Here is a 27443-nt window from a genome sequence, read left to right on the forward strand (position 1 = left end):
TAAACTATTCATACTTTCTCTTCAAATGGACGTGCAAGGTAACCAGCCAAAAATTCAATCGGTGCTAACTCTATGTCAGCTGCTGGTTCACAACACACATTAATGAATCCAAGCTGACTTGAAAACTCTCTCGCAGCAGACGTGATATGGCAGTTGACAAGGTACGACTTTCAAATCACGAATGCCAAGTTTTATAGCTGTCTATTGTTGATAGGTGCATTTGCAGACTGATGCTTGCAAGATGCCAACCTGCACAAAGCATGGCAAAATGTGTATCTCAGTCGATATATATTTTTTTTTCGCTAGTTGTACCTTCAGTATTTTCTCCGAGGTGAAAACTGCAGCCCTTGCGTCAACTCTGTCGTTCCCGCCTTTGAATTGCCTTAGGCTGCTAAAAAGCGATACTACAGGCCTGCTGTTGAGGACCTGCTTTAGGGCGTATCGGAAGCTGAAAATAAGATTCGGTTAAACGCAATGCATTTGTAAGGCACACCGAAGACGTTGCAAGATACTTGATGTGATCAAGAAGGTACTTAATTTGCGCCACTGTGGATCTGGTTGTCATGATTGTTGCTTCGTACGTTAATTTGCTTGGTTAGCCTTTGCTTCGACGTGCCTCCTAGGACCTGAATGTCTTTGATTTGGCAAAGTCCAACTCTAACCAAGAGAGCCACTCGTCATCTGACAAATAGAGCGGCTCCTCTTGGTGTCTCTATGGCTTCACTTATGCGATGTTGGGCAAGGCATACCATTTTGATATCATCGTCATAAAAGTGATCGTGGCGCAGCTATCTTGAAACACACAGGATAACACGGGGGGTTGTCCAGGAGGAAATGAAGTGTAGCTATAACAAGTGGGGAAAATAAAGCTATTGACTAGCGCACATTAATTTTTTCAAGGTTGTTTGGCTCAACATGAGCCCGCATGAGTAACTCAACTTGTAATGTGGGCAGTTCGGGGACACGGAGGGGACAGCTGAAGGAAGCAGGATCTTCAGTTTTATGTTCTTCCTGTAATCGTCATCTGTGAAGTGCAGTGAGTATACCAGTGACTTGTCACTCGGCTCCCACCGGCTTCCTTTTCCGTCCTAACCTTCCCGAGATATGTTTTTCAGCCATGCTGCTCGACGTTGTGAATCGCACGGGAACCCACGGTAACCGATCTTTTCTTGCTTTCGTGGTGCACAGCGGCGCACAGCAGTTGCCTGGCATGGTGCTGCATACGCTTAGGACGCTGTTGACACAGGCACCGATGACACGCATGCAGAACTATCAGAACCACGCGGTTATGCTGAGTAGTCAAAACGATAACACGCGCCAACCCAGCCAGCGCACTCCTTCCGCGTCGTCTGCTCGCCCGTGCCGGCGGCGCCTTGTCCTGGAGTGGTGGCGCCCCCGCGGCGGAAACTGTAACTTCTCCCAATACGCGCTTCCCCAGCCATTGAGGCGCGACGCGACGGGCCGCACCAAGTGCGCCTCCATTGAGCGGCCGTGGTTCTACACACGGAACACGTTTATCAGTGGCTTCTTGGGGGCCGTTTCCGTGGACCTTTAAGTATATATAGCATTCAATATATCTAACTGCATGCCGTGTTGCTGTAAGTGCCTCTCGTTTAATGACACCCCCACGATTTTTCATGCGCAGCCTTGGACACTTGATGGCAACACTCTCTGAAACCGCTTGGTGAAGAGAACGATGTGTCTGCTTGAAAGTGGCATTCGGTCTTGCGTGCTTGTTTTCAACGCGGCACTTCTGTCATGCAGAGAAGCTTGCGTTGGGTGTACGAATACTGTGTGGTGAAGCCACCTAGGCTGGCCGAAGGATTGCGGTGGCTCGCTTGGCCTTCTTCGCTGCTGAAGGAGACGAAGAAATTGAGTGTACCCTATTTTAAGTTAGTCATTTTTACAGTGCCTTAGGAATAGAATTAGACCTCTTATAATAAGCAACGGCTTCTCTCAAGGCACAGCTCACAGAAGCTTTTATGTCAATCTTAAAACGGCAGTTATACCACGCGCAGCGAGGTGCAAGTGCAACATATGAACAGTACGATCTCCGACGCACCAATCTGCGCCTACACAATATTCATAGGACGCTCTCGCGCCCACGGAGCGGCACGTGGAGCTGCTCCCGGTGCGCCTATCTCTGTGACGCCTGGCGCGCGCAAACGCTTCGCGGGTGTGCTGCCAGTACGTCGGCGGGCGGTCCATCATTGCAATAAGCACGCCACTGTCGTGGGCACACCGTGTTCACGGTCCTAGGTTACAAAGGAGCTCCTTCTATTGGCATTTTTTTATATATCGAATAATCGACATATCGAAATATTTCGTGATATTTGATTTTGATGTATCTGAGATCATCTGCATTTTATTTCCAACCCCCCCCCCCCACCTCACTCCCTTTCGCCACGGGTAATTTTGGCGCTATTTGAAGAATGTGCGTTTATCGTCAAATGGATCATGCCACATTCGATATTGCTACAATTTACGATCATTTGTTTCAGTGCCCGTCAAAAACCCACTGAACTTTAAAGAGTTATAGAGGCTTCCTTAGTTGCGCGGCTCAATTGTTTTTTTTTTTTTGTTTTTTTTTTCTGAATGCTCTTTGATTCATTTGTCAGCTTTCCTTGTGAGATTCGTCGCCTTCGCCTGTGCATCTTACGTCACACTGTGTTTTGCAAGCACTGCGCGGAGAAATTTGCGCCGTCTTTGGGCAGCGCGCAGACGCATATGTGTGCCTGCCCATCTTGCACCTATGCAAGTCATTCTCCAGTGTAACGATCACGACCCGAAATAGGACAAAGGGCAAGATCAGCGAGCCGCGACAACGGAAAGAAGCAAGGTAAATACCTCCCCGCTCTACTTCTTTGTTGTCGCCATCTTGCCCTTCTAACTGTCAGGACCCATCCAAAAGGATAGGGTCGCCAGCAAGTTCATCACCAGCGTTCTTTTGGGAAGACCCAATAAACATCTGGTTCCGGGAAAAGTTCTGTTCTGTGTTGTGTCGTACTTCGCATTACCACTTTGCGGCCGTGAGAACGGCTGCCCGTGGTGTGCGATCGCGGAAGCTCGGTGTGTGCGGCCTAGACCTCAGAAGAGGCTCGACGGCTTCGTAAGAACCCCCACACCAGTGACTCTAATGTAAAACGTTAAGTCACTCTTTGTGCGACTATGATACGCCACATTCAGAAAGGGAGCGAAGCTTCGGCACACGGTTATCAATATAGCCAAGGTCTTTATCCCCGCTCGTGTAAAAACCTTTCAAAAGCGAAGGAGCGGCTTCTGCTGCACCTTTATACCAATATTTTGCTGCCCTGCAGCTTCAAAATATTTTGATCCTTGTTCCGCAGACAGCTGTCCGCACTGTACGAAGTATTTGTACATCTACCATGTGGTGTGGGCCTTCCCATATAACCCTGCTATTCCCCTAACCCCAACCATACCTGGGAAAACTAGGAGGCGTCTCTGCTTGGCTGCTCTAGCCTACAGTGCTTGTGAGGACAAGCTCCCTAAGGGTCAGTCCAATCATACCTCCATATAGATACTCCTTTAGAGTGATTAAAAGTCTTTCACCACCATTGGCGCACGGTCGCTTATACTATGTGTTTCTTTGCTTGTTTCAGTGATGGCCATGCGGCACCCATCAAAATCGTCATTCTGATGAATTAGACTGAATGGCTAGATTCAAATTTCTATGTAAGAGAAATAGTTTTCTGGGACACAACGCGACTGACAGTTGGACATCTATCGTTTAAGGTAAGCGCGAAAACTCTTGTAAGTGCCAGCACAAACACACCATGATCAGGTTGTAGTCCCCCAGGAGGAAGAGGAGAAGGAAAAAGATGTCAATAGTTTACCAAGGAGGACATGGCTTTAGTGCCACTTTGCATTGAGCGACAAACTAGGTGCTCACCGCAATGAATGAATGAGGTGTTTGTCCACAATCAATTAGGTGCATGCATCGAATCGTCAGAATCACAAGCACATATCTCAACGCAGAACTATGCACAGCGCACGAAGCCGAGGTCTTGCAGATGTAAGCACCTTATTGCAGAAATCTGCTCATAGCAGTAAAAACCTAGTTGATACTTTTTGGCATGCGTTGCAAAGCTGCATTTGAAAACTGGGCTTTTTGATAGCAATCTTGAATGGATGAGTTAGAGTGAACGACCAGGCATGGAAAATATAGGAGGCTAGGGTTGAAAAAAAAAAAAAACTGATGGGAAGACTAGGGGCTTTCAGAATAATGACAGGCTTGAAGAGAAGGCAAACATAGCAGTGGACGACATAGACTAAGGTGGCTGCTGTGTTAAGTAGCACATGGTGATTTTGCTTGGCGGAAGGTTGTCGAAAGTAGAATGCAATGCTATGTTGGTGTGATCTGATCACATCACTTTCCAGCAGCGCAACTCTCAAGGATAGTCACCTTTGTCCCTGAGTCGTCTCAAGTGTCATCCTCAGCAAATTTACAACAAAATATCTTCATGGACAGGGTACTGCCACAGACATTTCTCAATGTTTAATGCTTGGAGGCTATGCAACACACAACTGCAAGCTATGTACACGCTTTGCAAAGAGGCTTTCAAGGATAAACACCAATATCAGCACTGAAAGTTTCAGGGGTGTGCACTTAGTTGAAAATCACTTTTGTCTGCATAGCCCTGGCACACAGCTTGAAAATGACACACTAACATGTATCGTTCACAATCACCTTTCTCACGAGTCATGTAGCCCATAAGCTTTTGTCACCAAGTGTACAAATGCGATGACTCTAGGTTGAAGAGATATCGAGGCTGTCCCAAGAATTAGTTCAATTCAGACATTGCTGATGCCTGTACGCTCCATCTGCTCCACCGCAGCCTGAAGGTTGGTGTCGAAGAGCTCGCACCGTATCGGCATCTCGAGCGAGTAGAAGGGGTTCTTCAGGGCGTAGTCGGCATACAGCTCAAATAGCCGCCGCAGCAGGGGCTCCAAGGCCGACTGCCGAGCGTCTGCCAGCACAATGAATTTGATGCCTGTTACGGTTTGGTAGCAGTGCAGGCGGAAAGCACCCGCCTCCAAAACCTCGATGCCCGATGACTTGGGCTCCGGAGACAGCTGCGAGGCGATGGCATAAAACGAGTGGAAGGTGCTGGCGAGAACAATGCGTTCATTGGTCGTCAGCCGAGGTCGGCCAAACCGGATGCTCAATGGGTAGCTGCGCCAGAACAAGGAAGACACCATCTCTCTGAGCTAATTCTTTCATACAAAATGTAAGGTGCAGCGGTGGAAAAGACAACAACATATGCAGCAAATTTTGCAGCAGAGGAAACTGCAACTTGTAGCTTTTTAAATGAAAAAACAATGTTTTGTCTTTTTCATGTGTCTTTGTAATGTTTGTGCTGCATTAATGTACCACAATTTGTTGAACATACTATTTTTATTCAGGGTGAAAAGTAACTAGACATAAATAAAAAGTCAGTCGAAAATGCAGCAATGACATCCCGGAAACTAAAGTCTGCAGGCATATTTGTCATTTTGAAGTATTCTGAACAGGCACAAAATGCTGCATGTCGACGAAATATGAGAAAGTTCTAGGAACAAATGAGTAGAAACTTCGGTTACAATGCGAGCGGACAATGGATACAACAAGTGTTCTCTGTTGTGTGTCCTTCCTAGTCGGTTGCCCATGCGAGCTTGTATGTAGTAATAAATCTGTGTATATGTCACAGTCCTATGACTCTGTTATATTTAGGGGTTGGACTTTTCTGTTTTAGTTTTCTGAAAATTCAACTCCCCTTTTTCGGTGTCTATTTCACAATACGATTTCATTTTTTCACAGGACAGTTTTCAAAGAAGGATTACTGAACTTTTCAACAGTAATACAATGTGACAGTCCTGTGGGGTAAAGATGTAACTAGTACAAAAATTCTTCAAGAAAATAAAGTTCTATAAAGAACTACTTCAAGTATTTTGCATTTCTTAGATGTACAATTGATGAGCGGTGCCATCCCAGCAATGAGACTGTCCTTACATATGCCACATCTGTTCTTATGCAGTGTGAGATATAGTTGTGTGTTCTCATAATTGCATATTCTGTCGCGCAGTCCTTGAGCAACTGTGTGCCTTTGTATGTAACTAGCAAAGGACCTCAAATGTCTTCAATCATGGACTCCTGTAATTTATATATTTAGTTTACGAAGTTTTTGTGTGCATCATGCCAGTCTTGGAAACAAGAACACAGTGCCAATAAGTAAGTGAAATGCAAAAGGTGATTAACATACAGTATTTTGCGTTTTTAACGTGAACATTTCAAAAATTTTTCCGCTTCAACCACTGTCTCGTTTGCGGTAAAACTGCGCACAGAGCTTGCGTATACCGGTAACTTTTGTATCGTAGCAAGTTTTACAACAATCATTACTCGGTTCAGCTGTGCATGATGCAAAACTGTAATCACCTACATAGAAATTGACGCACCAAAAGCTGCAAAAGCCATCTTCTCGCTGAAGAGCATTGGTGGCGCCATCTCTTTACATCAGTTGAAAGCATCACGACAAGGCGCCAATGGGGGCATTGCAAGGTATCAGTTCAGTTCAGTCGTGTCCGACTCTTCGTGACCCTATGGACCATGTCACGCCGCGCTTTCCGGTCTCTCACTATCTTCCTAACATCACATAACTTCATCTGCAGTGCCTCGAGGATGCCATCTAACCATTGCATTCGCTGCCTGTTAGAATACGCCATTTCAAGCATTTCGTCTGCTTCAACTGAAGCACTTTGAACACTGCGTCCAACTTAGCGAATAAATATCACATACAACTGGTTTAATGCGAATAAATATCACATACAACTGGTTTAATGCGGTTTTACGAATAAAAAGGCATTGTTTTAACTCTTATGCTTTGTCGGGTGATTTTATCAAATTCAACTGATCAGTCTGCTTTAGTGGAAGACATCAAGCAGTCCTGAGCAGCTGAGGACGACATTGCTAATTCTTGAATTGAGTTTTCTCGCTTATTTCCTATGCTAGTGGAGCAATTTTATTTGCAAATGACGCAACAGCGTATTCAAACGGCCCGCGTACCTTGCAAAGCCCTCATCAGCACCTTGTCGTGACGCTTTCAACTACAGTAGAGATGGCGCCACCAACGCTGTCCAGCAAGAAGATGGCTTTTGTGGGTTTTGGTGCGTCGATTTCTACGTAGGTGATTAGTTTAGCATCATTCAAGGCTAAACCGAATATCATTGTAAAACTTGCCACGATACAAAAGTTATCGTTATACACAAGCTCTGCGCGCAATTTCACCGCCAACAAATCAGTGGTTGAAGCGGGAAAATTTTTTTAAGTGTTCACGATAAAACGCAATATACTGTATATACACATAAGTAAAGCAAAGTTTTTGGAGCTTCCCGAAAGACACAAGTATTACTGGTGACCTCAATGCATAGGCTCGGCGGCTGCTTTTCGATGGAGGCGAAAAGCAAGGTGCCCGTGTGCTGTGCGATGTCAGTGCACGTTAAAGAACCCCAGGCAGTCGAAATTTCCGGAGTCCTCTACTACGGCGTCTCTCATAGCCCCACAAACCAAACCAAATCAATGCATAGGTTTTACCGACTGTGTACTTTATTTAGATTTTTTATCATTGAAAGTTAAACATAGTCATCTTCCCCATTTTGTGAATATTAGAATTTCATCAGCCCTGTTTTCTTTTTTAATTCCTTTCGTGTTTTGTATTTAATGATTATGTCATCAAGATCGAATGTTTAATAAACGCTGCACAAGGTATGCTGAAATTGTATCGTTGCTTTAGAGGGAAATGGGGGCGGGGCGTACGTACTTGGCCTCGTCGGCCACGACAGCCTCAACGTCGCGGCCGTCCTCGAGCAGCCGGCCGTTCACGGCGACTCCGTTGACAGCCATGACAGCGTGGCCGACGCAGATCCCGTCTCGCTGGCCGAACACCACCACAACGCGCTTGAGCACGTTCTGGTATGAAAGGGTAATGTCGAGCGGGTAGCTGAAAGTCTTCTCCACCTCGACGCGGGGCATGCTTGGGAAGTCGCTGTGGAAGATTAGGCCCCCCGACTTGCTTACGATGTAAACGCTGTACACGGGCATGATCGCTGCCGCTCCGCTTTGCTCGTTCGACCGAAAAAGCTTTCGCCACCCTTACGACAACGGCATTTGTCAGGGTCTATCACGGTCACTACGGTCCTACCCGTAGCTGTAGGTTTCGCATAGCTAATGGACAGTTTCAATCCGGTCGTGAAGAGGTAGATCCCCTTGGTCCGTGGTTGATTTTCTGTAACAATGACAAAAGTATCTCGGTCGTGGTCACGCACTGTATCGCACAACGCCACAATACGCAGCCTGCCGCACAAAACCGCACTGCTATCCAACTAGCCCAACTGACCCAGCAAGACTTCGCCGCTGACTCCTCTTGGCCGTGAAGTTTTTTCATCGGTTCGTCAAAGCCCGCCCCAAAGTACGTACTCAAGTTAATATAGTTATACAATAATAAAAATTTAATATTTGTTAAAAATCAGTGAAATGGAGCACACCACCTAAGTATATAAAAAAAGGCGTAGAATCCGGCAACAACTGCTCTAGTTCCAGTTTCGCAGCCCAGGGCCAGGGTGTCGTGAGATTTGCCCTTGGTACAGCCAGGTACAGCTTCCAAGCACGCGCGTGTTCATGCGGTCGGATGGTCGGGTGCATGCCGTCTATGCCCGGCGGTTGCACACTTGTGGTCAGTATTAGTTACTGGAAAAAAAAAAAAATCTAATTTCCCTAACATACTCTGCCGCAGTGTAGGTATCGGGGCACTTCACGCAGTGCCATGGCATTGATCCGGTGGCATGTGAGCGGATGGAGTCGCATCGTTTCACCTTTGGTGCAGGTGAGTGCAACTGCCGCATGTGCTTTGCTTTTTGCGAAAAGTCACTGTTGCCCCTTGTGTCTTTCGAGTAACTCACCGCGTGGTCGATGGTCGAGCTTGCAGCGCCTTTCTTCGAAGGTAGTAGGATCACGTTCGAAGGCGTTGATTGTGGCTTTATACATACGGTAATGCCATTGTAGTGTCACTAACCATCAATCACCAGGCCCCATATATCTAACCACCAATCACTCACCCGTTATAACTAATCATCAATCACTAACCCCTATCGCTAATCACCAACTACTTACCCCTTATCACTAAATATCGATCACTACACTGTATCACTTTAACCATATTAGCGTTGCTTTTTGTACACACATTTGGCACACTAACGAGGAGAAAAATAGCTTGTAATCGGAGCGCGCAGCGTTACTTCTCTCTGGTATGTGTGCATGCGAAAGTAGCTAGCAGCAGGGCATTCTGTGGAGAAAGCGCGCGCGCTATCCGGTCTTTTGCACACAAAGCGTTTTGAATAGCTCAGCTGATACGAGCGGTGCGCTATCTTCACATTTTTTTCGCCCCCGAGTCTTTCCTTCCCCTCCCTGTTCGTTTCATTTCTGCGGCCGCGACTGTTGCTAGCAAGTGTCGTGGCTCTTTTCTTTACTGTTTTGTTCTAATTAACAAAATAATGATGACAGTAGACAGAAGATGAAAAGATTAACAGTGGTGGTGTGTGTGTGAATGTAAGCTGTTCCCGCTGCAAGTCTTTCAATCGGGCGAAAAAGAGTGGCCTCTGAATTTCAAGCACCAACCAAAAGTTTCACCTTGGCAGCCATTCATGCGAGTTCAGAACGCAGTGTTTGTAGAGAAAGGACAGGAAGAACTACCTGTTTAACAAGCAGCCGTTAAGTCGCAAGCAAATGATATTCTTCGCGACAAAAATTTACGAAATGCCATCTGACAAAAACAAAAATATTTCGGTGCACTCACCTGAGGGGAGGGGAGGGGGGGGGGGGGGTTATGAAAACGTGAACGAACATGCGTCTCACTCACAGACAACGGTGCCTAATAGAGTGGTACTGAATTCATTATTCAGTGAAACAGTGCTAAAATATATATATATATATATATATATAGAGAGAGAGATGTTATGGGGAAGATTCACAGTCAGACAGCTGTCCGCACCACTAACGATGATCACAGCACAGATCTCAGCACCTGTCTAAGTCGTCTTCTTCTGGGAATCTGTCGCACTTCTTTATCCTCAGCACGACCAGCAAATACCGCTAAGTAATATATATATTGATACGGGGCAGAAGGCTAGCACAGGAAACCACAGCAGGTGATGGGCAAGTGCTCACAGCACAGCAGAGCAGAACACAGCAAATGTTCAGGCAAGTCCCAACGGTTTCTTCAGCTTCGTCGTCTCTCACTCAGTTTTCTATCGTCGTCCTCTTTGGTAGCATATACGTAACAATATATATATATATCCATTTCCTTCAGGTGCCAATTAAATTTTCTGAAAGTAAATATTTTTTTTTGCACCAGGCATGGTCAGTAGGCCAAGCAGAATTCAAAAAGATTATGAAAAATATTTGTAATTTGTTCGCGTCCACGTATGTGGACATGGCGCCTCAAAACTACTACACGAATGAAAACATTGCGACATTTTCTGCATTTTTAACTAATTATTAAACATGAATAATTGTTTTCCTCTGAGAATACCTTGCACCTTAAAGACTGTGACACCTGAACGTAAATAAGCATATTACGTACTGCTCTGCGCGAAGTAACGAAGCGCTGCGAACGCTTTAACAATTTCGGCATTAAGACTCCGGTACGCAAAACTCTGAGAGTCCACTGAAGCACTTTTTCTATGTCTAAGATAATGAAATCTGGCATGTAACATCTACATTCCCTTATTGACACATTTATTGCAAGAAATAGTACTATTAGGCATCAGTTTAGAAAGAGGCATGCAAACATTAGAGCTGTTGATTCATCCCGCCGTAAAACGCTGCGACGTTCATCTTTGCTTGCTGTTTACAAAAACATTTCGCTGTATCAACAAGAGATGGAGCCATTCCCCAAAATAAGCAAATTTTGCAAATGCACTATGAAATAATTGTTCATGAAAGCAACTTTCGCCAAGGTCATTATCATGAGGCCAGTATTCTATACGGATCAATTGTCCATTTTCTGTTTCATCTGGCTTATAGATCAATGTGACAGCAGCATTAGATGAACACAGATAGCAGCCAGTCACAGATATTTCAGGATAGCAACTCCTGCCTTTGATGACAGTCATCGCCACTCGCTGCACATACTGGCAAACTGGTAGCTGAGTCATGCACACAATGCTGAAATCCTATTGCTAGATAACCAATGCAGCTGCTGCTACCCAATAGTGACCTAGGGTAGAGTAAATGCTTCTGAAATGAATAATGGATCGTTATGAATAGAACCCCGTGGAGGTATGAGAACTCTATGCAGTAGCTGCTCAAGCCAGTAAACAGACTATATGCACGATCATTGGACCAAAAAAATGTAGCTTGATTGTTCCTAAAAATGTCATAAAATGGCTACATTTGCTTGCTTTCACAGCCAAAGCTGTTACCATAGCCCGTGTCTGGAAATCATTCAAGGTTAAAAAATTAAAAAGTAGATCGAAAGCTGCTCTGCATTGCTTGCATTATCGCCCATGAGGCCAGTGGTGTGCTATCTCCTCTCTGTACCACATAAAAATTACACACTTAGTCAGGCTTGTTATGTTTGGCCGACCTGGTCAGGCGCATAAATTTTGGTAATTTCTGACTGAATGACTTGACTGCTGCTGGAAAGCTTTCTTTTTTTTCAGTCTATACTTTCAAAGCGCAAAAATTTGAATGTCAAAGCTCTGAAATGCTGACGTGCGTTACTTGTCACCTGTTCTGTGGCTTTGACCACACATACCAGCATGGCGGTTGTTCTCAACTTAGCCACTAGATGATGCCCCCTACACAAAATGGCAGTGCCCATAATAAAACGGTCAATAAAGGCTTTTGCCTTAATAATTACTGGACATTAAAAAAATATTACCAGTACTCACTATGAGGCAGAAAAGCAAGCAGCCATGGAAAAACAGCCGGTTGGTACGTGTTGAAAAGGAAAAAAAGCAGCCCAGCACCACTCCATGCAAACAGATGGAATTGAAAAGGAGGTTCAAAAGTCGGGAGATTGTAATACAGAATGGAGTGATTCGTTCGATGAACTAATGAGTAAAGGACATCTTGTCAGTAACACTAGCCTATGTATCACGTTCTTAGCAGATGAGGCTAGCCTTTTTCAAGTAATTTGATTGGGTTGTTGCGATGGAGCACAGAGCAAGATGACCAGCGTCAGCGTGGCAGGCTTCTCATTCTGAACAGCCCATGCCGTGCTTGCGCTCCGAGCACGCGCTGTAAATCTTTATTTTCATCTAACACTGATCTCAGCGCCACCGCTTTATAGCGTCGGCGGGCGCTATAGGGCCCCTCGCTTAGATGGAACGGCGAAATGTATGCTCCGACGCGGCAGAGATGGGGTTGCCACGGCGGCAAGCAGGTCTGCAGATAAGCCAGGAACATCTGAGGGGAGCTCCTGGGGAGGTGTCTCGAGGTACGCGGGTTTGAGGCAATCTAGAGAGACGACCTCTTCACGACTTTCCTGCAGGATTGTCGCTGACTTTGTCGTCCTGTTGAGGACGCGGTACGGGCTGTCGTATGAGGGGGTGAGAGGCGCCTTTACAGCGTCTCGCCTGAGAAACACATGCGTCGAGGAAGCAAGGTCTGGGTGTACAAAGACTTAATGGGCAGATGAGCGAGGCGGCACTGGGCGCAGATGCTGAAGACAGTCTTGTAGGTGATGAAGGTATTGTAGGGCCTGGGACGAGGGAGCCGAAGGTATGAACAAGTCTCCGGGAAGCCGCAGGGATGTACCGAAGATGAGTTCGGCCACCGAACAGCCAAGGTCACGACGCAGGACGGCACGTAGGCCTAGGAGCACCATAGGGAGGTGGTCGACCCAGTGCTCGCGATCCAGCCGCGCAATGAGGCCAGCCTTGAGCTGGCGATGGAGCTGCTCGACCATGCCGTTGGCACAGGGATGGTATGATGTGGTGCGGCAGCGTTTAGTGCCGAGTAGCCATGTGAGCGAAGTGAAGAGGGCACATTCGAACTAGTGGCCCAACCTGTGGTAACAATGCCGGGGCAGCTGAATCGGGAAACCACGTTAAAACGAAAACTCTAAAAACTGTTTGCGCAGTAATGTCCGGAATTGGCACGGCTTCGGGCCAACGGGTGAAGCGGTCAACCATCGTCAGAATATACTTGTAGCCCTGAGAGGGGAGAAGCAGTCCAGCCAGGTCAAGATGAATATGGTCAAAGCGCAATCCAGGCGGCAGGAAAGCCTGAGGGGGAGTCTTGGTATGGTATGTCACTTTGGCAGACTGGCAAGCAAGGCACGAGCGGGCCCACTGGCAAACGTCGGTGTTAATGTTTGGCCAGACGTACCACTGGGTTACGAGGCGCTGCGTGGCTCGAATGCTAGGATGGCAGATGTCGTGGAGGGAATGGAAAATGGCACTACAAAAGGCCTCCAGGATGAACGGTCGCGGTAGAGCCGATGATATGTCGCACCAGAGCTATCCGGGTACAAACAGATGAGGCATGAGCTGCAAACGGAGGCCTCGGGGGTGGGCACGCAGGGCTTGCAGCTCAGGGTCTTCGAGCTGCGCCCGGGCCAGAGATTGCCAATCCACAGCAGGTGAAGACACGCCGATGGTGGTAATGCGTGAAAGTGAGTCAGCTGCCTCGTTGTTGGTGCCTTTGATATGTCGAATATCGGTTGTCAACTCCGATATGTAGGCCAGCTGACGAATTTCACGGGCGAAGTACTTCGAAGAGTTCATACGGAACACATACACCAGAGGCTTATTGTCCGTGAGAATGTAAAATGGCTGGCCCTCCAAGAAGTGGCGATAGTGCTGGATGGTGGAGTGGATGGCAAGCAGCTCACGGCCAAATACGCTGTAGTGAGTTTCGGCAGGCTTCTCATTCTGAACAGCCCGTGCCGTGCTTGCGCTCCGAGCACGCGCTGTACATCTTTATTTTTTTCTAACACTGATCTCAGCGCCTCCGCTTTATAGCGTCGGCGGGCGCCGTAGGGTAATGTTGATCAGGGTTGCACAGATATTAATTTGGGTCTAATGTGTACTTCATAAGCAAGGTATTCATTAGGTGGCGTAGATTTCTGATAGCATAGAGGCTCTTGATTTCAAGTGTTTCTTTATAGAACAGAAAGGAATTCAATACCACAGTGTATATCAATAGATCCATTGCTGCCTGCTATAAATGCAGCTCTATTGACTTGTTATAGCTGCATACCATGGGGCATCTAGCTGGAATTTTCTCGTGTTGCCACCTCTCTCCACTCTGGGGCTGCAGGTGACCACTGGCCATTGGCAACCTGCGCTGTGCCGGAGTAGCAGCAGCAGCACTGATTTCCCTGAGCTGCAGCCACGTCCGGAGCAGGCGTACCACTCGGCCTACAAACAGCCGGGCACCGGACGCGTCTATGACAAAAAGCCGTTCCGGTTTGAGGTGAAGAAGGGCAACGTCTACCACTGGTGCACCTGCGGATTCAGCCACATGCAGGTACTCCTGCCCCTCCCGTCTTTGTGGGGTGATGAAACTGTGACAATTAAATATTTCAGGTGAATAACAAATTTGCATAGCTCCCCTCTGCTTTGCAGTTTGATTGACTGTGCACTAAGTAGCCACTGTCAGGTGCTGCCTCAGCAAGCCTTGTCGTATTTACAAGGGATCAATAGGCATAGCAGTCATAAACACGTTACTTTCACTGGAAGCTGCTTCCATAAGCTGTCCTCACTACCAGCCATGCTCCTAACAGAACTGTGATGCACACATCCCTGAGTCTCCGCCATAACCATTCAGTGCAAAGTGATGAATTGTTACAAAAATAAAATAAGAGGCTTGCGCTCATGCACGAGAGGTGGCAGCACCAGCTACACACACAGTAACGGCCGTGTAGGCTAGATGGCACGAAAAGCAGCGGGCGGGAGAGCACGCAGCGAGGGAACTTAACTCCCTCTCCCCCTTCCTCTTATCCTTTCGCACAATACCTTCAGGTTCAGGGAGACTCCTTAAAAAGAGGACCACTCGTCCCGCCCAGGCAGAGCCGAGCAGTTTACTCTCATGACGAAGTCGAGGCACGACCCGCCAGACTATCGGAACAAGAACCGGCCCCACCCAGCTAGTTGTAGTCGTACACACTGCCGCCATCACATGCGATGAGCACGTAGTTCATGTCCATGATTTAGAATCTCTGTGACTCCTCTATCGGACAAACCGTGGGAAACTTTGTCGAGGCACTACTCGCCAGGCACTGCTCCCCAGTCCAAAAGACAGAGTAAAACACAACTCGAAATAGCACGAAATCCTAAACACGTAACAAGTGGTGGAGGTGCTCCTAAGGTCCCCGATATGGACAAAAAAAGAAAATAGGGAAGGCAACCACTCGGCGATACCGTGGAAACATAGTTGCGCAAATATTGGGGTTTGAATACAGGAAGCACTTCAAAGGAGAAGAGAAAAGCCGCAATTTGGACGAGCGCTTCAACGATTTATTCGCTGTTTGTGAGCAGGCTATCGCAGTCGCAAAAAAAATTAGCAGCTGATGCCCACAGTGGAAAGAGTTTTAAGAAACCGCGTCATTCCTGCCAACGACCAACCAACGATGAACGATCAACAAAACACGCCGTCAATGAGGGCATTCACGCCACCTCCTGTGTCTAAAGGGACAGCTGGTGAAGACCTAGAGGGTTGGCTCCATATATATGAGAGGGACGGCCGATCACTCACATGGACAGACGAACAAAAAGCGGACAACCTAGTGTTTTTGCTCTCGTGGACATCACACAGGCCTGGTACATGACAGCACTGTGGGAACAAACACCGGAAACATGATCAGACTGGCAAAAGGCACTACGTGCGACCTTTGCAGGCACGCATGTACAAGAGTGGGCGTAAATTCGCCTACAGAAACGCAAGCAGTAGCCAGGGGAGACCTCACAGCAGTACACGGCTGGGGTGCTGCAGCTATGTGGACGGGCCAACGCGGCGATGATGGATGCAGAAAAGCTTCGGTACTTACTCCGTGGCTTGTGACCTGAAATGATGGAACGCGTGGCCATTTCTAACCCCAGCTCCACGCAAGAGTTCCTAGAATATCTGCAGCGCCTGACATACGTAGGAGCCATGGCACGCCATGCTGTTATGTCCATGCCGACGCACCCGCTGCCAGGTATCCCAACTGGGCACCCGGTAATGTCCTTCAGTCAAAAGCTGGCAACCTCCCTTCATGCTGCAGGCACCCCACCACAGGTCCTCTACGCACCTGGCCGTCATGGGTCATGAAAACCCTCAAAACAAGGGCACTGATACTGTGTTAGAGGCCATGCAAGAGACCCTGTGCACCGTGACTGCAGCTGTGGATCACCTCGGGCAACGTGACCATCAACTGTTCCCGCCATGTGGCTCAAGGACACAGGGAGGGCAGGTAGTTTGCTTCCGGTGCAACCGACCTGCCCACATCATGCGCCAATGTCCAGAAAACCAGGCACAGCAAGCTCCGGCCTCGCACCAGTCGTGAAACCGGTACAGCAGAGTCCTGCAGACCGACCCGGTAGCAAACATGAGGATTCGGTTTACGCAACATTCCATCAGACACAACTCATCACGGTTGCTGCCACCAGAGAATGATACCATGCAGGGATGGCAGTTGGCATTATGCCTCAATCAAGACGGTACCCGCGACTCACCTGATATGACACGTGTACTGTGCTTAGAGGAATTGCAGCTCAAGGGCCTTGGTCGAATCGCTCACTCAGCCAAGACAGACATTAGGACCTAGTGTTGCCCGGACCCTGACGGCTGTTGACAACCAGATAGGTTACGTCCGTATGACCAAACCGGACATCACCTCTCTCACAGTACCAAAGGGTACAACTATTGGACGAGCCACCACCATCAGCAAGACAGCTCTCAGCATTTCTCTGCCCAGTAATCAAGAGTGTATGAGTCCAGCTAGGCAAAGAGCTGCCGTCTGAAGCCAGGCAGAGGTTCCAGGACCTGGTAAAAGAATACAACCACATCTTTTCTACAAAACAGGGTCCCATTGGGCACACAAACATCGCAGAACACGAAGTCCTGCCGAGACAGCCTGCCCAATCCACCAGAATCCCTACCAATACTCCGCATACGAGCGAAAAGCCATTGACGATGAGGTCGCCGAGATGCTGGTAAAGAAAGTTATTCGGGCTTCATTGAGTGCATGGCCGTCACCAATAGTGCTAGTACACAAGCGCAATGGATCATGGCGGTTTTGCGTTGACTTCCGCAAAGTCAACACCGTTACCAAGAAAGGTGTATACTCGCTATTTCGCATGGACAACATTATGGACAGGCTACAGGAAGCTAAATTCTTTTCCACACTCGATTTGGCATCCAGTTACTGGCAGGTTCCAATTAAGGAACAGGACAAAGAGAAGACTGCATTTGCTACAGGAACCGGACTCTACTAGTTCAGTGTGGAACCGTTCGGTTTGTGCAACACCCCCTCAACATTGCAGTGCACAATAAATAAGGTTCTGGCACACCAGCTATGGAAGATCTTCCTGGTATAACGACATTATTGTATTTTCCCGAACATTAGAAGGACATTTGCAAAACCTGCGTGAGATTTTCCAATGCATTGACGAAGCAGGACCCCGACTTCAATCAAGCAAATGCAACAAAGCTTTCAGCATCATCCGATATCTTGGCCACATCATCAGCGGACAAACCATTCGTCCAGATCCGAATAGCATTCGTGCCATCTGTGGAACAAAAGCTCCTACAAGCCGAAAATAAGTTTTTCCTGGGCCTGTGCGGTTATTACTGGAGGTTCGTCAAAGATTTTGCTCGTCTTTCATGGCCGCTGAACGAGCTCACCAAGATGGACACAAAGTTCGCATGGACTTACGGGTGCCAGGAATCTTTCAACACATTGAAGGCCTGGCTAACCAGTAACCGAGTCCTCCGACTATTCATTCCCACACTGCCCATCGAGCTCCATACTGACGCCTGCAGTTACGGGATCGGCGCAGTGCTGGTGCAGAAAGACCACAGAGAAGAGTTTATCGGATATGCTAGTCGTCACTTAAAGCAGAGGCGAACTACAGCATGACAGAACAAGAATGCTTGGCTGTTGTATATACCACAAAGCAGTTCCAACCGTACATATTCGGCTCACCGGTTACAGTTGTCACAGATCAAGCTAGCCTCACATGGCTAATGTCAGTAAAGACCCAAATAGACGCCTCATCCGATGGAGTCTGATGTTGCGGAGGTTCAACCTCACGCTAAGACACCGACTGGGCACAAAGAATATGAACGCTGACGCATTCTCTAGGTTGCCTTATGGTCCCGCTCCTGAGGACGAAGAGGAGCTCCCGCTCTTCGTGGTGTCTCAGGAGGACATTGGGAAGCTTCAGCTTCAAGACCCATTCTTACGGCTAATCACCAGGTACCTCCGCGAGCCGGATCAGCCTGTGGGAAAGAGGGGAAAGAAGATTGCTGACCTTTTTCCCTCGTGAACGGTACGCTGTATCGAAGGGCCAAGAGGTTTACTGAGGAAAGACTGGCACTTGCTGTGCCAAGAAGCCTACGACGCGAAATCCTAGCCACGTGCCACGATGACGTCACGGCTGGTCACCTAGGAGTAAAACGGACAGTACACTGAAGAAAATCTGCCAGCGATATTTTTGACCAAAAGCGTTCTTTGAGATTGCACACTACGTCCAGTCCTGCGCTGACTGTCAAGCAAGAAACATGACCAATACTGAAGCCAGCAAGCGAACTACAACCCCTTCCCCCGACTATGCACCCGCTTCAGCAAGTTGGAATGGATTTTGTGGGCCCGCTAACAGAATCCCGAGACAACAACAAATACATATTCGTTATGATAGACTACTACAGGAAATGGGTAGAAGCAGTGGCCACACCTGAGGCAACGGCAGCCTATGCAGCATATTATTGACTTGATGGTTTTAAAGCATGGCGCACATCACCGATCGGGGACGCCACTTCACTGCTGAAATGATGGAAGAACTCTTCCGGCTGACGAGTACTAACCACGCCCGCACCACAGCGTACCATGCACAAACCAATGGTCTTTGCGAGAGATTCAACCAAACAATGGCAGTAATGATCAGAAAGTATGTCTCCACCCATCACCGAGGTTGGGACCAGTTTCTACAGCACGCCATCTTTGCGTACAACTCTTCAGTACACGAAACAACTGGATACTCCTCGTTCTGCCTTCTCCACGGCAGAGAACCAACCTTGCCCGTTGACGCTGCACTAGGGCTCCCGCAAGAGACCAGAAGCAACCTGGACAACGTCGCTGCGTGCTGAGAAGAGGCCAGAGAACTCGTACGGAACCATGAGCTTAAGAAAAACAGCAAGGAATGTTACGACGCTGGAAGACTAATACTTCTGTCACACGGGCAAGTCCCAACTCCCTCGAACTTCTTTTCCATATAAGACAATGGAGGGAGTTCAGCCCTAAAGGAGTTGCCGCCATGTCACACAGCTAAGAACCAGCTTCTCCGAGACGCCGTCGGGGTCCCATTAAGCGCTGTTTGTTTTGTTTATGCATATAAAATGATCAAGTTAAAAACGTAAAATAATTTTTAGCTGCTTTCTTTTCAACAGTTTAAATTGGCTTTAAAATATAAATATATCTTGATTCATGTGAAAGGAATGCGCTGTTACGTTTACTACCATATCGGGTTTGTCTGTTCTGCTGGCCACAATATGCTTGCGAAATTCTTGCGTGCATGCTTGGATATTTGCACATTTACTTTTTTCCATGCTTTGCGTTGTGCTACAGTATTAAAATTAGTTATAAATTCAAAATTAATGCATATGCATTTTTTTAACACCTGCACTGAAGCTCACAGGGAACCAGAGTACTCCCTTTACCTGCTCTAGGGAGATGATCAGAACTCCTTACGCTAGGAACTTCCTTAAACTTCCTTTCCTAAAGGACTGCTGTGTGACACACGCGTATCTCCATTGAGATAAAGACTACCTTGGTTGAAGGTAGTTAAAAGGAGTTCAGCCGTGCCCGTGTGACAGCGGTATAACCCAGAGCTTCACCTCAGGTTATCTAGTCTACATTCGAATGCCAACCTCAAAACACGGGCAGACTACGAAATTTCTTCATCCTTATAATGGGTCATTTCGAATAATGAGACGGACCTCTAAGAATGACTGGGACGTACAGTCGAAACGAGGAAAACGGGATATTGTAAATGTGGAACGGCTTAAACCGTACATTACTCGAAATTTCGCTGAGGATAATGTTCCGCTAGCAAGCAGCACTGCACTCGACGATGAGTCCACGGTCAAACCCGCAAGAGAGACCGCGCCAGCAACGAAGACGGGAGGCACCAGCAAGGGCGAGGTCAGCAGCGGATGGAGCTAAAAAGCGACTGCAGCAGGAAAGCAGTGTGAGTGATAGTGATATTGACAGTGATAGTGATCGCAAAAAACATGGCCATGGGCTGGTGGCGGCAGAAACAGTGACAGCAGAATCAGCGGATGGTACCAATCGACTACAGCAAAAAAACAATGCCAGTGATTGTGATGGTGGTAGTGATAGTGCCCGTGAAAGGCGCGACCCTGGACCGGCAACGGGAAGTGAAGTGCAAACGCGGGTAGCAAACAGTGAACACTATAACCATTGTGACAGCTGTGAAAGTGGCAAAAAAGAATTCTTCGACGCAGAAGGTTTTCCACTAAAACAGTGAACACTATAACCATTGTGACAGCTGTGAAAGTGAAAGTGGCAAAGAAGAATTCTACGACACAGAAGGTTTTCCACTACCCACCAGGACTCCACTGATAACAGCCTCGACTAACATGTGGGACTCTAGACCTCGCAGGCTGCTTGTGAAGCCACAAAAGGATGACTTTATTTAACAACTATTAATACAGTGCTCTAAAGTATTGTGGAGCACTTAACAACAGTAGGTGGACACCATGCGTGATATTGTGATGCGAATAATTAGCGACATCCCTGAACGTGAACACTCGATGTGCATTTTTTGTTGGCATTTTTTGTATGTATATTAGTGATGTAGTGCGAGCGAGGACACTCAGTTTTGTTTTTTTTTTTTGAGATTGTGATGTTACAAAAATAAAATGAGAGGCTTGTGCTTATGCACGAGAAGTGGCAGCACTAGCGACACACGCAGTAACGGCCGCGTAGGCTAGATGGTGCGAGAAGCAGCGGGTGGGAGAGCATGCAGAGAGGGAGCTTAACTCCCTCTCCTCCTTCCTCTTATCCCTAGGGACAATACCTTCAGGGTCAGGGAGACCCCTTTACTATAGGACCGCTCGTCCTGTCCAGGCAGAGCTGAGCAGCTTACTTAGGACGAAGTCGAGCCATGACCCGCCAGACTATCGGAATGAGAGCCGGCCTCGCCCAGCTAGTTGTAGTCATGCGCGCTGCCGCCGCTACCACATGCGATGAGCGCATAGTCCATGTCCATGACTTGGAATCTTTCTGACTTCTCTGTCAGACGAACCCCGGGAAACTGCAGAGGCACTCCTCGCCAATCATTGCTCCACAGTTCGAAAGACCAAGTAAAACGCAACTCGAAATAGCGTGAAATCCTGAACTTAACAGAATGAAGCTGTTTTTGAAAAAAGGAGATCCTGTACCATAACATTAACTAAGGACATAATAGTTAAAGTTAGTGCTTAAAAACTACAGGGCGAGTTTAGTTTTGGAAGTGTGCTTACCTTGTTCTGGCATGTTGAATGAGAGAGCTGCACATTGTGCAGTCTGCATACCAACCCATTGTGAGAACCAGAAGACATCAGTTTTTGCACAGTAGCGTGAAAGGCTCCATTCTCTGGAAAATCCGGCGCTGGCATTGCGAGTGAAAAATCATGTCCGTGGCTCTGGCAGGTGGCTGGCATGTCCAGGCACTAATTCGGTTGCCTGGTGTCACACATCTACATGACATGGCCGATTTTGCAAGGGATGCTTACTCTGGTCTCTTCTTGCAGATAGGGGAGGGGGTGAGATCAAAATCGAGCTTTCCAAGAACCTTGTATTCTGAGTCTGACTCAATACCCCTTGTCTACACTGGCACGTTTGTAATGCTTGGTTAAGCAAGGCCTAATATCTATGCTGGGTGGCCTTTCACATACGACTATATGCCAAAGATTATGTGTGAGATATTAGGAACAAATTAACGGGTCAGTAATTGGGTGAGTACAAGAGTTCATTTACACGAACAAGGATCCACAAGGAGAGCCAGTGAATGGAATCCATTAACACTATCTCATCATACCCTTAAAGTCAAAGCTTAAGTGTTGTCGCAAGTTTTTTCCTGCCACTTGTACATGGTTTTTTATGGAGGATGGTTTATTAGGGATGTTGTAAGTGGAAGAACCTGATTAACCTAGGGAATGTGGCGCTTGCCAAGGAGCTGGAAATCTGTACCACTGTAATGTATAAATTCATAAGTTACAGTTCTCAATCCAAAGATACCATTTTCTACCTTTCTGACTGTAAGTGGTGCTAAAGCCAGCTACTTGTGCCCTTTCAAATGGTGCTGTATGCCTGAAAAGCCAGCCTGTAAAACACAAAGGGGAAGTTTGCCTTACAAAGTGGGAAAGCACAATTATTCCTTGACGGGAGGCAAGAGTGATGGGAAAAGAAAGTTGCTGGTGATGCATGTTACGTGCAGGGTTTTGCCAGTCCAAGTCCCTTGGTCAGCTTTGTTAAGTCGCAACAAGTTCTCTTGCCCAGCCTCCTCTCCTGCACGACTTGCATCGTCCGCCATGTTCTTAATGCGCTCAGCTGGTTCGGCTGCATGCATCCTAGCTGTGCGTTGGATTGGAGACCTTGCAGACTCACGTTTTTGTCGCTGGGGACAGTGAAAATTATGGTAACTGATCTGGGTGCAAACAAGAAGCATAACATGGCACTGGTGCTCTGAAATTTTTATTTAAGTAGTATTTTGCCACAGACTGTGAGGGAAGCAAAAGTGTGTGGTACGGCGGCCGATTTCCCAGCTGGTATTCTGGCATGCTGTAATTTAAGCTGTTTTCAATGCAACCACAAAAAATGCTTCTTCCTGAATGGTATGTCGCCTCAAGAGGCTACAAGGCCATGTAAGTCATGTGTCTGTGTAGCTGCACATGCTGCATATCTTAATGAATTTAACGCAGAAAACAGGACGATAGATGAGACAGCATAAGCTCTGCCAACAACTGGAGAGTTATTGCAAGTGGAACAACAAATGGAAAGCACTGAAAGTGCCTGCTGCAGTGCGAAGAGAAACGTCAATAAAAGAAAATTTATCGAAAAAAAAGCATGCAAAAAAAAAAGGCTCTGTCCCTCTCACACCCATAACTCATAGAATTAACAACATGCTGTCGTATTTCTTATTCATTCAGAGCACTGTTCCACTTAACTGTTTGTGTCGTTAATTTTGATCAATCTAAGCACATGCCTTGCATGTGCTTAGAAGGCAAATCCCTGTTCAAAAAGGACGCCTAAACCGAAGATGATGCAACTAGACAAGTAGAAGTTCCATTACCTACAAGGCAGGTAAAACATTTTTCAGGATCAGCACAGGCACGTCAGCCCTGCTTCACTGGATGCATGAAGTCTAACAGTGAACAGCATTACCACTATTGGCCCTGTGCATACCGTTTTAGCAGACATGCATATTGCGAGGGACATTAGAACATGGGCACAAAATTCAAAACGTAGAACTGGCAAACTAATTGTAAACAAACCTTTGTTGCTTAAATTTAGCATAACTTGAGCAACAAATGAATGATAGCAAACTAGTAAATGCCAGTCTCAATTATTGCAGCAATAAACTTTGTTGACATCTTTCTTACACAGTAAACCGAAAATGTACTCACGAGTTTCACATATCACCAACAGACATACTCTGCAGGGCGAACTCAGTGGATGCTGTATTCAGCTCATCGCTTGGTTAAAAGGTAGCTTTTGGTGGCTTAGAAGCCACAAGAACTACGGAAAGCATAGCTGGGAATATGTACGTCACACAGTTCACACTTTGACAGTTTGTGACAAACTTTGTTCCGAGCAATCTTGGTAAGCTATACAGCCTGTGCTAGCTGAGGCCGGCAGGCAAATGAATATTACTTGCCTAAAGCATGTAGTGTGTATATCCTTGCGAGAAATTCAGGTAATGCACAAGAACACACAGCGCGATGCTACCTTCCCTTAGTACGAAATAGGCCTGAAGCCAGAACACTTTGTTGTTCACTGTCAGAGTGTATGCCAAAATGCTCATAAAAATTGCACGGAGGCCTTCATGCACAGAGCCATTATAAAAGTGGAGGACAGGGTAGCTAGAGAGCATACTGGCAACCTCTCCAAAGAGAAGAAAGGACCGATCAAGAAATGCCAAAGCATGAAAGCCTGTCATCCTGCAGGTAGGACAGAAATGGCAGAAATGCTGGAGCTAAGTAGTAAGCATAAGTTAAGCAACATCAGGCATTGATTGAGTACGCTGTGAAGAATATGTAGCCAAAAAGTGGTCATAAAGGGAGTTAGTCACTGGCAGAAATCAGGTGCATGATCCTCCCCCTTCCTGATGCAGCCTCCTGAGCAAGTGGACAAGCACTGAATGGATGACATCTATGCATATAAATGTATATTCATTTATGCTGAGTGCACTTTGCACCTTCTTGCAGACCAAACCAGGTACTTAGAGACTTTGAGGTGGTTTTAGGCTTTGCAGCTCCGCACAAAGGCTGGAGTGCCAAGTCAGGAGATTTGCTCACGCCTAGTTTACCAATGGCTACTAGCAGACATCCCATGACAGAAATCTGCCATAGCCACAGCAGACACTCTAGTGTGATGCTATCTATGGTTTGGAAGGGGCACCCAGTATGCTGTGGAGACAGCGTGCAGAGGGATGAGACACAGAATCGAGCCAGAGGTAGTCTCTGCCCATCAGAAAACCGGTGGCACTGTGATTGAACCCTTCACATCTCGCTTGTGAGGCGGCTGCTCAAGCCACTAGGCCAACACCGCTTTCGTTGAGCTCCTCTGAGTGTTGGCTTCTTTTATGCTTATATCTACCCTTCTGTACTGAATGCTTGAAAACTGTATTGCAGCTACTCGCCTGTGCCATGGCTGCATGCCTGTTGTCACTGCTGTGTGATGTTTACTGATAGCATTGAGCAGTGTTGTTAACAATGACATTTGACACAGTTTGACACATCAGTTTGACATTGACACAGTAGGTCAGAAACCACACTCAGTGTTGGTGGCAAGAGTGACAATAGAACTATTATCATGTAACACTCTCCCTCCTTATATTGTTCACGCACTTTTGTATTGGTCCCAAGCTCGTGCAAATGGAAGAAAAAAGTCTGCTGTAGTTTTATGGTGAGAGCCATCACTGGGAGCAACTCAAGCCTTTTGTTGTTGGCATGACTCCAAAGATAAAGAGGAGTGGACAATTTCTGACCGTAGCCTTCTTTAGCCAGTAGCTTGTTCAGCCCTTTTTAGTGTATGCAACTGGTGCCTTCATTATTCCAAATGTACCCCCCTCCATCATCGCTCTTAGCAGCCCAGTACCTGTCCTTCTATGTTCGTCAGCGTGGTGCTTGTGTTCTTGTCATCATCACTTGTGCATGTGCTATAGTGTCAACAAATTCCCTTGGTATCGCAGCCATTCTGTGATGGGAGCCACAGGAATCCGCACCTCAAGATTACCCTGAAGCCTGTGCGGTTTGTGGCGGAGGAGACACGTTCCTATTGGTTCTGCAACTGCAAGCAGACCGGCAACCGGCCTTACTGTGATGGCTCGCACAAGAAACCACACGTTCAAGAGATGGTGTCAGTCATCAAATGACCGGCTGTTGTTGTGGGGCAATAAAACTGTTTTGGTAGTGCACCTCCTCTCCTGCTGACCTCCAATCAATCCTGCACCACATTTACCTTCCTAACAGCCCTTCACATGACATACCCTGACCACTTGTTTCCCTTGATCTTGGGCACTCTGCGCGAAAGGGCCAGCAGAGGTGAAAAAAAGTGTAAACAGAAGCAGTGCACACTGTAACGCGCCTAAGGCAGAAACAGCAGCTAGTGTGTGGGCTTGCGGAATCCACAAAAGCAGCCAGTGGAACCCCAGCCCTAATATGTATCCCTGGTGCAGCGACTGTCCTCAACACCCTCATCCACATCTGATGAGGCTACAACGGTAAACCATCACACCTGAAAACAGCACACTGAGCTCTCAAAATTTCACTTTTTGAACAGAATTCGCTAATCGATTTGTGCCACACTGCTACCATTCTCGAATAGTGAAAGTGTGGTTTGCACACCTTCTAGCAATCGGAAATTACGAATCTATATTTGATATAAACTGGCAGCAAAACATGGCAAATTGTTTTTTGTTTTTGCTTTTTTCACTCACAGCAACTGTTATGCTTAGAGCTGTCACAAACTATACCGATGATTCAGTGAAAAAATCTTTAGGGGTGTGCAAATATTGAGATATTCGAATACCATTGTGGTAAAAAAATTCCTTCAAATATCAAATCAAAGAACTGATTAGTGAAATGAAAAATTAAAATCTAGCAAACATTGTTTCTCTTATTTCAGAATGCACATAGTATTTGCAAACAAAATTAGACGAACTGTGCAGACGTGCTGCCCTACTGAAAAATTTAAAATAAATTTTATACAGGATTCCATATACCCGGCTTTTTGTGTTACATCGCTGCTTAATACAGCAAACTCTATTAGTGCCTTGAAAGGACCAGAAATGTCCGAATTAACTGGAAGCTCAAATTGTCATAAGGGCCTGAAAAAACTGCCGAAAAGCATTTGCATCACAGTAATTTTATCTGCTGTGCACCTCCACAATGGTTGTCTGCATTTGAGATGAAACCCCCCTCCTTATGCATTGGCAGGGGAATGCAAAAGGGGCATTTGCTCCCCGCCCCCCCCCCCCCCCCCCCCCTCTTCAGAAGAAACCTTGCAGATATGCATCAGATGAAACCCAAGTGAGAACAGCGTTTTTCCAATTTCATCACATATTTTATTCATACTGCCAAGAAGGCCCTCTTCACAAAGTGGCCCCGGCGGCTGTATTTATTATACCTTATTTACACTTTAGGATGCTTCACTGCAGTCATGCAGTCAAGCATTACTGTGAAGCATGAGAGTGGTAAAACTGCGGAGAATTAGAAACTTTTCAGTGTTTGGTAATTTTCGAATATATTCAGAAAGTTACGAATATCAGTTTTCAAATACAAATCGAATAACCTGTATTCAATCTTGGGAATTTTGTTACTTTCTTTATGCAGAACTATGGTTGCTGTGCAGCGCTGGAAGATATATACAGTGGCTGCACAGCAACCATAGTTCTGCATAAAGAATGTAACAAAATTCCCAGAAAGAAAGGTGTTAGGCAAGGAGACACAATCTCCC

At 46.8% G+C, this 27443-nt stretch overlaps 2 protein-coding genes across 2 annotated transcripts; one reads left to right on the plus strand and one right to left on the minus strand.

Annotated features, from left to right (window-relative positions):
- Positions 1-4494: 4494 nt before the first annotated feature.
- Trs23 (trafficking protein particle complex subunit 4-like protein Trs23) lies at positions 4495-8413 on the minus strand. Its single transcript, XM_084607546.1, has 2 exons — positions 7815-8413; positions 4495-5194 (listed from the first exon to the last, which is right to left on the minus strand). The coding sequence occupies exons 1-2, from the start codon at positions 8093-8095 to the stop codon at positions 4813-4815; spliced, it is 663 nt and encodes a 220-aa protein (XP_084463672.1). The 5' UTR covers positions 8096-8413; the 3' UTR covers positions 4495-4812.
- A 204-nt stretch (positions 8414-8617) lies between these two features.
- LOC146187011 (uncharacterized) lies at positions 8618-25902 on the plus strand. Its single transcript, XM_084607547.1, has 4 exons — positions 8618-8726; positions 8792-8876; positions 14318-14527; positions 25678-25902. The coding sequence occupies exons 2-4, from the start codon at positions 8817-8819 to the stop codon at positions 25858-25860; spliced, it is 453 nt and encodes a 150-aa protein (XP_084463673.1). The 5' UTR covers positions 8618-8726; positions 8792-8816; the 3' UTR covers positions 25861-25902.
- The last annotated feature ends 1541 nt before the right edge of the window (positions 25903-27443 follow it).

Source organism: Amblyomma maculatum, chromosome 6 (genome assembly GCF_055883805.1).
Source record: "Amblyomma maculatum isolate TAMU_Amacu chromosome 6, ASM5588380v1, whole genome shotgun sequence".
NCBI lineage: Eukaryota > Metazoa > Arthropoda > Arachnida > Ixodida > Ixodidae > Amblyomma > Amblyomma maculatum.

What these genes read in the sequence shown, in the direction of transcription:
- Trs23 (XM_084607546.1), bottom strand. Translation starts at nt 8,095, where the DNA reads ATGCCCGTGTACAGCGTTTACATCGTAAGCAAGTCGGGGGGCCTAATC. An exon ending in GTCGTGGCCGACGAGGCCAA is followed by an intron (nt 5,195 to 7,814) that starts GTACGTACGCCC and finishes GTTCTGGCGCAG; the next exon opens with CTACCCATTGAGCATCCGGT.
- LOC146187011 (XM_084607547.1), top strand. Translation starts at nt 8,817, where the DNA reads ATGGCATTGATCCGGTGGCATGTGAGCGGATGGAGTCGCATCGTTTCA. An exon ending in TCGTTTCACCTTTGGTGCAG is followed by an intron (nt 8,877 to 14,317) that starts GTGAGTGCAACT and finishes CTGGGGCTGCAG; the next exon opens with GTGACCACTGGCCATTGGCA. An exon ending in GCGGATTCAGCCACATGCAG is followed by an intron (nt 14,528 to 25,677) that starts GTACTCCTGCCC and finishes TTGGTATCGCAG; the next exon opens with CCATTCTGTGATGGGAGCCA.